Here is an 11,734-nt window from a genome sequence, read left to right as displayed (position 1 = left end):
AAATGTTTATTAAAAATATCACTGTTATTTTTCTTGTGCTAGACTATTGTTTTATATATCTAAAAAAAAATTTTTATTAAAAGACGATTTTGAAATAAATATCTAAATGATTTTCAAACAATAACTGGTCAACAGCAAATTTTAATCAGGCTTGTATGGCCCAAAATGTATTTTTGACACAGATTTTTTGCACATTAGATGTTTTTGTTTTTAAGTTTGCTCTACAAAATCTTGCGTATTTTAACATGTGTTGTCATTTATAGCTATGACCTTTCAAAAAAGCCACTCTTAGTTCATAAATATAACAAAATATATAACCATATTCCATTTGATATTATTATCATTATTATTATGAAAAATAATGTGTGCTAGAAAAAAAAACGGGCATATTTTTAATCATTGCAAAAAAAAAGATTTAGAAAAGACTAAGTACTTAATCTCTGATTTAAAAATGTAGTAAGCGTTTATTGGCCAGTGTAATTGATGCTTAAATTTACGAAGACATTTTAATCATATCGAATATATTCTATGCAAACATAAAAATTTCATATACGGGATTTTGTTTAGTTTTGTCTTTGTTTTAAATGTGTGTGTGTGTGTGTGGTCTTTTATCGTATAAATATTTGGTATAAATTTCACAAAAAAAAAATCCATTATATAGTTGTTTATTTAATTATGAAAAAGTAAAATGGCTTATTTTAAACATAGATCAGTGGTATTGTGTGAGGGCGTTATTTCATAATCTTTGCATCTGCTCTTTCATTTTTTAACCTATACACATTTTATATAATTCTTTTTGTTTGCTAGTATTTGCTGTCTGTATTCATAAATCTTGTGGTGTTGACGGTTGAAAATAAAGTTGACCTTACCTGAAACCCCTCGCTTCTCATGAAGTCCATAAAGATTTGATTTTAATTTCAACGGCTGAGGCAGCATATCATCAGAAAGTCATCACATTACTGTCAGTTAATGTAACGGATCTGTGCATGTGGCGCATGCAAGAACATTGCAGCTCAGCTTTGCTTGTTGACTTGGAAATGACGGATTTAGCCCAGGCTACTTGCTAACTCATGGGCGAACAAAGTCAATATGGGAGAGGCATTTTGCAAATTAGCTGAATTATGACATCACAGACCACTTTTTGGGAAACAGGCAGATGAATAAAGATGTAATAAATTGTTTAATGTCACACCTGACTATTTCTATAAAATAAGTAAAATTTCACTTTTACATGTGACCCCAGTGTAACATATTGAGAAAATAGAAGAATTTGTGTGTTTCTTGTGAACCAGAAAGTTGATTTTATTCCACAGTAGAGAACAAAAGAAAACACAGTTAGAATCTCAAAAAACACTTTGAAAAATTCGGATTTTTTTTTTCTTCATCATTTACTTTTGAAATTTGACATCTCATGGCAGGCCTGGGAAAACTATTAAAATGTACTCCACCCGACCCCAAACATTGTCCCTTTTACAAAAGACCATAAAAGTGAAACACTCACAAAGTCCAGTGAGGGTCCTACAAAGTCACGTGACTGATTTTTCATCTTTTTTTTTTCAATCCACCACATAATCCTGGCACAGATTTGAAAAACACAAATAAATAAGTCAAGGCAGAGAGAAATAAAACGTCAATGTTGTCAGTTTCAGTGCCATAGAAAGCAAAACAAATAAAAAAAAAAAGATCAAATGTGGCTCAAGAAGTGCGTGAAACGTTCCATTTTGTTTTATGTATGTACAGTAACTTTTTTTCCGAAGAGGAGAAACAAAAGACACTGCCCCTGGTGGAAAAACAGTGTCATTGCACTTTGTATTCCATCTCTCGTTTACAGCGGAACCTTCAAAGTCTGGACTTTTCTGGCTTTACTTTTTCTTTAATTCTTTTGTGATGGGGAGGATCCAAATACGAAAAATAGCGCAAATCAATTAAAATCGGGACTCATATTTTTTTTTTTTTTTTAATGAGAAACTCTTCCTTTGATTTTAGGGCCTTGTCGCCCTTTATTATATTCAAATTGTAATTTTAAAAACTCTGTAAAAATCATCTGTACAGGTAAGTAGTTATTTAGACATCATGCGAAAGTTAGAACCTGTGACGGCATTTGACTTGATCAATGATTTCAGAATTTTTGCCATGTTGTACTTTGGGAGTTCCACTGTATGTTCAACAAATTCTATTTTGGTGAGTGCATTTAAGGTTTAAATTTGTGGCAGTTGTTGCTCGCAGGGAATCAAAATGGGAACATACTGGATAACTTGTCGTGATATTACCGCCCACATTTTTTAGATTACAAAAGAAGTGATAAAAGTAAATAATAATATTAAAAATAAGAAGTGTTAATGTACTGGATAAAGTGTGGTGTTATTACAGTTGTGACTATCTTCCACTGTTTTGAAAATAAGATCAAATAAAATAAATGGTAAGGTATTGGATATGTTGTGGTGCTACAATAGTGCAGTTACCGTCTGGACTTTAAAAAAATAAAATAAAAAGAAGAAACCATTGATATTTTTTAATGACTTAGTGTTAACTGTATATTAAAATAAATAGTAAAATCCTGGTGGTGATTTTATTACAGCAGTGATCTGAATTTCTACACTTTTGTAATAAAAAATAAAACTAATAATTTAAAAATAACTGTTAAAAAATGTAAAATATTAATACATTACAAGTTAGTAGTTTAATGGTGTTTGTTCTTTTCCTATAACAAAATTAAATAAATAAAATATCATTAATTACATCTTAATAATTTGTTGAAATATTTCTATACTTTGCATGAAATTACGTGGTTGGGGGAAAAAAAACACTCAAGATCACCTTTTCCAAAGCTCTTTGCTGCCCCCATGTGGCAGAAAAAAAAGAATGCAGCTTTTAAAAATACTTCTTAAAAACGGGGCCAGTTTCACATCAATTGTTCTTGCTTGCAAAGTGCGTCGAAGTCTACAGCAAAGTGCAATGGAGGGAAAAAGTAGAAAAATACCTCTGAATGGATCCACTGTACTGTAGCTCTGCAGCAACACTTCATTCTTCTTCTTTTTTGATTGAAAAGGTGTGAGCGGTGGCGTGAGACCAAGATATGTATTCAATTCATGACTAAAATAGGTAGACGTGACTCTGGAAAAAAAACGTCAGGACATCGTTCCAGTATGTAGTTGGATCCCTCATTCTTTGCGGCAGCGCACTTAAATTCTGAAAATATACAGAAAATAAGTAAATATATTTTCATAGCGATATAGGTAAAATGTGGGAGTCATGTTCGATAACTGTCTGCAGTTGTGATTTCTGCAGCGCAAAAAAAAAAAAATCAATAAAAATAAACACTGACACCATCCTGCAGCTGTTTTTGTTGTTTCGTTCCTTTTTTTGTTTGCGTTATCGCCAAAATACTTTTCTCTTAAAAAAAAAAAAGAAAACTGTCGCTCCTGGTCAGTTTGTTGAGAAAAATAGACTCTCTCCAGTTGTATAAGACTGCAGTCGTCTGAATGCTGGACCTCGTTCCTTGGCATCTTCTGGGCAGTCCCCCGGAGGTCCGTCCGCGCTGGGGCGGGCAGCACCGCCTTCCGTGTTAAGCCCAACGGAAGGGCTTGAAGTGGGGGGTGGGGGGGGTGATGGGAGATGGGGGTGATGGTTGGAAGTTGTATCGTGGCTCTCCTGGTCCTTTTCGGATGAAGTCCCATGCGTCTAAAAGCCTTCTATATGACAGTAGGCCTCCAGGCTGGAGAAGAGGATGTAGAGGAACCACAGGCTGAAGAAGAAGCCCGACGTGGCCAGTCTGTGCCCGCGGGGCCCACCCAGCTCGCCCCCGATGTGCGCCCGCCGCCGGTACAGCAGCGCCGTGACGGCCAGGAAGGCGAAGATGGTGAAGAGCGTGACGGAGAAGGCCAGCGAGCCGGCCTCCACCACGAAGGGCTTGCCCTTGTTGTGCCAGTAGATGGCGGCAACGGACCACGCCAGGCCGATGCCCAGGAACACGTTGACGGCGTTGCTGCCCGTCACGTTGCCGATGGAGGCATCGGCGTACGTGTCCTGCACCGCCGCCACCTTGCTGGCAAACGTGTCTGTGGACGGAGAAGGATGATTTTTGAAAAATAACGAAATTGCGATTTGTTTTCTTCAATATTGCGATGGTGTTTTAATATACGATTATTTTTTTCAAGGTTCCTCTTCCCATGTATTTTTAACAAACATAAGCAATACCAATATTATACATTGTTTTGGTGTTATTGGTTCGGCTTACACTAAAATAAAGAAAAAGGAACCATGATTAGAAAACTGCATTCTACTATACTCCGATGTCGATTTAGATAGATAGAGAGAGAGAGAGAGAGAGTGAGAGTGAGACTGAGGGAGAGATCAAGAGAAAGAGAATGGGAGGGAGAGAGCAAGCGAGAGTGTGAGAGAGAGCGAGAGTGGGAGAGAGCAAGAGTGAGAGAGAGAGAGTGTGCGAGAGAAAGAGAGCACGAGAGCGAGAGAGTGAGCAAGAGTAAAAAACAGAGAGAGGGAGGAAGAGAGAGAGAGTGAGAAAGAGTAGAGTGATAGGGAGAGAGAGAGAGAGCAGGAGTGTGAGAGCGAGCGAGAGAGGCTGAGAGAGTGAGCAAGAGAAAGAAACACAGAGAGAGAGATAGAGAGAGAGAGAGAGAGAGAGAGAGAAAGAGTAGAGTGGGAGGGAGAGAGAGAGAGCAAGAGAGCGAGCGAGAGAGAGAGTGAGCAAGAGAAAGAAAGAGAGAGTGAGACAGAGAGCGAGAGAGAGAGAGAAAGAGTAGAGTGTGAGGGAGAGAGAGCAAGAGAGAGTGTGAGAGTGAGCGAGAGAGTGATACTGTGAGCAAGAGAAAGAAACAGAGAGAAACAGAAAGAGCAAGAGAGAGCAAGAAAGAGTGCGAGAGTGAGAGGGAGAAAGAAACAGAGAGAGTGAGACAGAGAGAGAGAACGAGAAAGAGTGTGTGAGAGAGAGAGAGAGCAACAGAGAGTGTGAGAGTGAGCGAGAGAGAATGAGTAAAGAAAGAAACAGAGAGAGAGACAGAGAGAGAGTGAGCAAGAGAAAGTAACAGAGAACAAGAGAGAGACTCTAAAAAACAATTAAATATAATCCATTATCGGGCAAAAAGGAACAACACCCTTTTAGGGTTATTCAGATGTGGGTTTTTCATATAACCCAAAAAGGTGGGTGTGAGAGTATGTAAATAGTTTGTGTATTTTTAATCATGTTTTTTATACACTATTTGTATCAATGATAATTACACACACACTCACGGACACGCACATCATTGCTTCAGCACACATGCGCACACCCACACGCTTGTTTTAAGTTTCACTTTCCATAGGTTTCGTTTTTCTCTGAATAAAGTCCAGAGGGATGGGCGAAGAAGTCAGTGAGAGTGCGGGAGAGTGAACTGGCAAGACGTCTACTTCACTTCCTGGCTTCTCCTCCCATCGCGATGGAGAAAAGACAAAACTTTCCCTGGTTATTCCTCTGGTTCTCTGCATTTAATTCAGTCTAATGAAGGCGTCAGGACCTTTTAAACCTGACAGTGGGTCAAAGGAATAACTCAACCAAAATTTGGGGGGGTTCATACTTTTACTTTTCAGACCATTTTTGTGTTGAAGGGTTATTCTTTTCGAACCAACTTGTTGGGTTGAATGTATAACCCAAAAGGTAGTCTGGCCCATCATTGACCCATATCGGGTTGATTTCTGACCAAACTATCCTTAGAGTGTCGATAGATAGATAAATGGATGGATAGACTTTAAGATGAGTTAGACTAAAAATAATTCACTATGGGTCAAATAGGGAGAGATGCAACTTTTGGGTTATTCATTTAACTCCAAAAGTTGGGTCAAATGAATAACTAAAAAAAACAAAACTGATTTTGGGGGTTTTGTGTAAAAACAGTTTTCACGGGTGGCTTTGTGCCTTTATTCATTTTGGTTGGTCCCTTTTTTACCCCTATTGGGTCATTTTTGACCTCATTATTTTTCGAGTGAACTGTTGATTAGACAGGACAGGACAGGACAGGACAGGCAGGCAGACAGACAGACAGATAGATCAATGTTGTGCAAGTATCCTGACCCGGCACGGAGGTCCCTAGCGCCACAAAGACGACGGCGGTGACCGAGTCCTTGAGGCCGATGGTGCAGCCGAAGTGCGACGCCAGGTCGCCGATGACGGCGGTGAGCAATCCGATGATGACAATGGACACCACGAAGCACGCCCAGCCGTTCAAGTAATCGGTGGGCGGCACGCAGGCGAACAGAACTTTCCAGAACACGGTCAGGAAGTGCATGACGTAGTCGAAGCACGACGGCAGACGCTCCTCGCCCGCGTCGTCCTCCTCCTCGTCTGGAAGTGTGCGGCGAGGAAAGGGTGAGAATAGAAAGAGAAAGGACAAAGGGAGAAGATAAGGACAAAGGTGAAGAGAAAACGGACTTAGTATGTAATTTGACGAGCTTTACAAGTAAAACAAAATCACAAAGTATATATCAGTAATGGTTTCTGCGGTATTGGCCCAATATTTCTGTGATGGCGGATCTGTGTAATTGTGAGTTACACAGTTATTACAATTAGCCTGAAACATGTTAGCTCGCAAGCTAGCTGGGAGCTAGCATCTCTCGTCGCAACATAGTAAGTCCCTCTGCGATTCCAGCCACTGGAGGCTTTACGTGTAGATATTTTTGTGACTCAAGAAAGTAGGAATCATTTTCCAGGTTGTAGTCGTGCTATTTGATGGGAAGTTTGTCAAGATTTTGAAGCCTAATTTCAAACACTTGGTGACTGTTTTAAGCATTCAAATTTGACAGGGTTCTTAACAACAATCTTCGCTGTGGCATATCAAATTTATTACATTTTTTTTGCACTGTAAAAGTACTTTAAATATGGATTAAAAAAAACTATAAAAACTATATATATATATATATATATATATATATATATATATATATATATATATATACACATATATATATATATATATATATATATAGTAAAAAGTGTAAGAACTGCTGATCTAAAGAAAAACAAAAACTAAAAGAAAAAAATTCTACTACAAAGCTTGCAGTGTCCCAAGACTTTTGTCCGTTCACTCATTGCGATCTCCGTGTGAAAAGCGTCACCTCAGGACGTCCTCAGGTGCGAGAAGCCGAGCGAGCAAGTGGAATACTTATTCAATGTGTCAGGCCTCAAAAGAGCTGCGTGCGTTTTCCAGCCCGTTAAAAAAAAAAAAAAAAAAATCACGCAGAGCACCGCTGGATTGAATATTTCATGGCGAGAGTGACGATCGAATGTTGCTGCCGCTGCTGCCTCTATGCATCACCTGATGAATGAATTTTCACTTTTTTTTTTCCTGCCCCTGCGAGCGCTCTGATGTCCGAGAGCGGGCGGGACAAATGCGGATTCTCTTTTCACAAATTCTCATGCATAGATTTCAAGTAGAGATGAGATGTTTTGGCGCACACGAATAGATATCGTTCCCCCATTCGATGAAAATATTTGCGACACCTGCACAAGATGTAATAGCAGATTACATTTGAAAAGGAAGTAAAAGTTTTGCAATGAGCAAACAAACAACTTGAAATAAATATTTTAGGACATATTTAAAAAAAAAAAAAAAAATATATATATATATATGTATATATATATATATATATATATATATATATATATATATATGAAATAAAAAAATATCTTAAAATATTTATATTTATATTGACCTTTTCAGGGCATCAAAATATTAGGAACAGACCTCAGAACACACAACATATTTTGTAATTGATCGACTCCTAGACCTCTGACTGCCTAAATACGGCTGTAGGGCGTCTCGGAGTACCTGCACTGACGGTGATGGCCTCCATGAACTGCTCTCTCCACGAATTGGTGCCCACCACCAGCGCCAGGTTGGTCTTCTTGATCAGCTTGTCCACGGTGCTCTGTCACAACAACGCAATACACCACAGTGACCACATGGTGGCAGCCTCGCCTTTCGATTCCAGCTTCAAAGCGGCGTCACACTTCAGTGCAGCGTTACCTTGACTTACAAGGGAAATTTAATTCGTGGCCAAGCTTGAAAATCAAAGCACTTGGATCATTATTAAATTTTCTAAAATTCTGTGGACTTGTAGAATGCAAGTTTTCAAGAATTGGTGTACAAATGTGGAAGGGGAACGTAATAAAGGTTTGAATCGCTTGGGAAATGTGGAAGCAATAGTATGTCCAAAAAGTTGGAGTAATAATGCTGCAGAATAACATACCGCATAAGTGAAAGAAATAACCTTGATAAAATAGAATATAAAGAAATAAAAGCTTTCCCGTGACGGCTGTATTTTGTTTCCATTTCTCTTTCACATACGTAACCACGTGAACTGATAGAGGCCGGATGTTGTTAAATTTGTTGCCGCCACCTAGTGGCAAAGTGGATGAAGCTCACTTGTCAGTCAAGATACCACCGTGATAACACAAGACGCATTCCCGTATCCCCTCACCTTAAACTCGTACGATTCCTCGATGATGACCTCCATCTTGGCGTGCTCGCCCAAAACTGGCTTGCCCATTTCGGCGATGCGCTTGGCTTCCTCCTCGTCCGACGTCAACTTCCTCTCTGGAATGTCTGCGCAGACAGAGAGAAAAATTTGAAGGGAATATATTATGGATAAGATGTGTAAGGGTCGGTCAATGTGTGCATTTTATTTTATGAATCCCTGAATGTGGATGGTATGAGAAACAATGACATCTCCGTTACAGACGGGCTTACAAACCGACAAATGAGTGCGAGCGTTCATGCCCACGACCCTGATGAAAAATATCTGTAGGCACCCTTGGCTCTCACGATCCAATCTTGTAAGAATTGATTAAGCAATCACCAATTCCAGGTGTGGGCAAACTACGGCGCGGGGGCCACATGTGGCCCGTAAATCGATTTAATACGGCCCGCCGAACTTGAAAAATAAATGAATACATAAATGAATAAACCTTGTTAATGTTTTATTTTCTAAATGCTGTGGTTTTTCAAGGACAAATATTGTTGTAATGCTTTTGTTCACTTTTATTTAAAATTAAATGTTTTTTTTTTTCTCCAATGAGGTGAGGTTACCAAACCACTCCATCCATCTGCTCCTGGTCCAGGCCCTATTTCAAATTTTAGAACCCATTGTGGCCCGCCAATCAAAAGGTTTGCCCACCCATGACTCCTATTCCAACAAATAATTGAAAAATGGGATGGATATGGAATTCTTATAATTAATTTCAAAACAATTTTAAACACTAAAACTCCAACGAAAAATTAATGAAAACAATTTTAGATCAAACTTGCATGACTCAAAAACACTGAACTTTTCGGACTCTACCTTAGTGCCATGCTGTCTACGATAGAAGCTGATGCTGCTCCAAAGCGTGCACGCGTACACGTGGAGGCGGCTCAAGAAGGGAGCAAGGCGCCTGTGTGTGAGAGGTTCCAACTTCCCAAGATGCACCACGTGTGACCAACACGCCTGGCCAGGCACCTTGTCATCATGCCGCTCTTTGCTGACAACACGCCTCTCGGCATTAAATATTAACTACAGCGCCATTAAAGATCACAGACGAGTGCTGCTCTGCTCACACGCGCACACCAGTCGCACACGCACACACGCAGACGTATAAATCAATTACACAGCGTGCATCATCGTGTCTTGTTTAAAATTCAATGATCATCCAGTATCCCTTTCGATTTTTAGTTTATTACGACAATAATCAGAGTTTCTGACTTAAACGTGGCCTTTTCCCACAACACACACACACACACACGCACGTTTATAGACACATACAGGTACACAAAGATGCGCACATGCACACATGCAAAGATGCATGCACACACTGACAGACAGACACATATTCACTACAACACACACGTACACACTCAAGAGACAGAAAGACAGACAGAGAGACACACACACACACACCCACACGCACCGACGCACACTCAAGTGCACACACGAACACACACACATACATATATTAGAATTATAGAGCGTGCATAGTTGTCTTGTTTAAAATTCATGATCATCCAGAGCATCATTTCGCCCGCTCTTGTAGCAATATAGTTGGATTTTGCACACACAAAAAAAAAAAATAAATAAAATAAAAACACACAGAATTAGTAGCAATCGCCGCACTGTCTGGCAGTTCTGTTTATTTTGGGGGGGAAAAAAAATCAGATTTTTCGGACGTGAGCGGTGCTGATTTTAATGACACATGCCCATGCGTGCACACACAAATGCATGATGGGAACTTACCGTCCATTAGCAGCATGGCTGCCGAGGACGAGAAGTGACGATGAGGAGGAAAGAAAACAAAAGAGTGGAGGACATGTGGATGAGGGAGAAGGCAAAAAAGCAGTGAAGAGGGAGAAGAAAGAGATGGAATGTACAACAGCATTTTTTTTTTCCTCTCGCTATGATCAATAATCTCAGACGGCTGGACAATTTCAAAAGAAAAAAAGAAGACACAGACACACGTGCACACCTAGAAATGTCAAAATTAATTGATTAATCAATAACTAATCGACAACCACTTTAATAATCGAGTCATCGTTTAGAACCATTGCTTAACTTAAAATTGTCCAAATTAAGTTACAATAATTGGATAATAAACAGTAATCAGGAAAAAAGGGTTTTATCATACCCTTTGATGCAAAATAAATGTATCCGATTATTCAATTAGTCGATGGACTAATCGATAAAAAAAAAAAAAAAAATGAATCTACAAATATAGCAATAGTGACATACAGTAAAAGATGATTCGATGCGAATCTCGATACATGGAGGTGCGATTCGACGGTACATTTTAAAGTGGAACGATTTGATTCGTTTCGATTTGACTCGATGCGCTCACTCATACTTCACTGATTTTGTGTCCAGTGTTGCCATTTGACATTTAATTATCTGATGACTTAGCGCTTCACAGTGATTGTTTTTTTTTGTTTTTTACCTCAACCACCATTGTGGTTGTTTACTTCTTCGCCCACAATGTTGAGCAGTTGAACGTGAGAGGATAATCATTTATTCCTAAAGGTTGCTTACTCCTAAACGACTTCTGAAATGATGAAGACGCCCCTGGCTGTCAGGACCGAGCACATTTCTCCTTCTTCTTTCCGCCAGACAAAACTAGCCTTGCGCGAGGCTAACGTTAGCGTTGGCGTGCGTGCTCATAGCAACATGTGTTGCATGAAGGCGATAAGTAACATGGCCACCATTTTGTGTGCACAAAGACGGCAGAATCACGCAGCTGCTTTGCATTTCAGGAAGCTTTGAGAAGGTCACCAGTGACAGTCACATAATGAGATCCAGTATGGAAAGGTTGGTCGGCCCCCTACCGCCACCTCGGCCCTCCCTGCTGGGTGGTACCAGAAGAAACGGGCGGAACATCACTCGGCAACTTCCTCTTTTCCATTCCTGTCTGCTTCCATTTGAATGTATTACACCTCAGCACCTCACTGACTGACTGCTGCCGTCGCCATAGCAACAGTTACTAGACGACAACTCGCAGCGACTCTTCAGCCGGGGTGGCAGAGGAAAGTGGGGTGACGTACCACTGTCACCGATGAGAGACAGCTACTTGGGAGTGTGAATCCGATTCCACGTCCCAAGGCAGTACGCCAGGTTGCCTTTGTTTGCAACAGCCTGTGCTGGGTGCCGTTCACATAAAACATCAACCAATCCTCAGTATTGATAGACGGATTATCGGCGGGCCGATTATCGGGGCTGATAT

At 40.0% G+C, this 11,734-nt stretch overlaps 1 protein-coding gene across 1 annotated transcript in view; it reads right to left on the bottom strand.

The window, feature by feature from the left end:
- Window positions 1-3,626: 3,626 nt before the first annotated feature.
- The window catches only part of slc8a3 (solute carrier family 8 member 3), a 55,502-nt gene continuing 47,394 nt past the window's right edge, over window positions 3,627-11,734 (bottom strand). The window contains exons 4-7 of the mRNA XM_088312369.1: window positions 8,473-8,597; window positions 7,821-7,920; window positions 6,068-6,337; window positions 3,627-4,058 (exon numbers count right to left, since the gene is read on the bottom strand). Of these exons, the coding sequence (XP_088168495.1) occupies window positions 3,682-4,058; window positions 6,068-6,337; window positions 7,821-7,920; window positions 8,473-8,597 (872 nt within the window). The 3' untranslated portion in view covers window positions 3,627-3,681. The remainder of the gene's footprint in view (window positions 4,059-6,067; window positions 6,338-7,820; window positions 7,921-8,472; window positions 8,598-11,734) is intronic.

This window comes from Idiotropiscis lumnitzeri, chromosome 1, assembly GCF_059441095.1.
Source record: "Idiotropiscis lumnitzeri isolate Australia: NSW breed Sydney's pygmy pipehorse chromosome 1, RoL_Ilum_1.0, whole genome shotgun sequence".
In the NCBI taxonomy this organism is placed as follows: domain Eukaryota; kingdom Metazoa; phylum Chordata; class Actinopteri; order Syngnathiformes; family Syngnathidae; genus Idiotropiscis; species Idiotropiscis lumnitzeri.
Note: the sequence above shows the minus strand (reverse complement) of the source record. Positions and strands in the feature narration are given on the sequence as shown.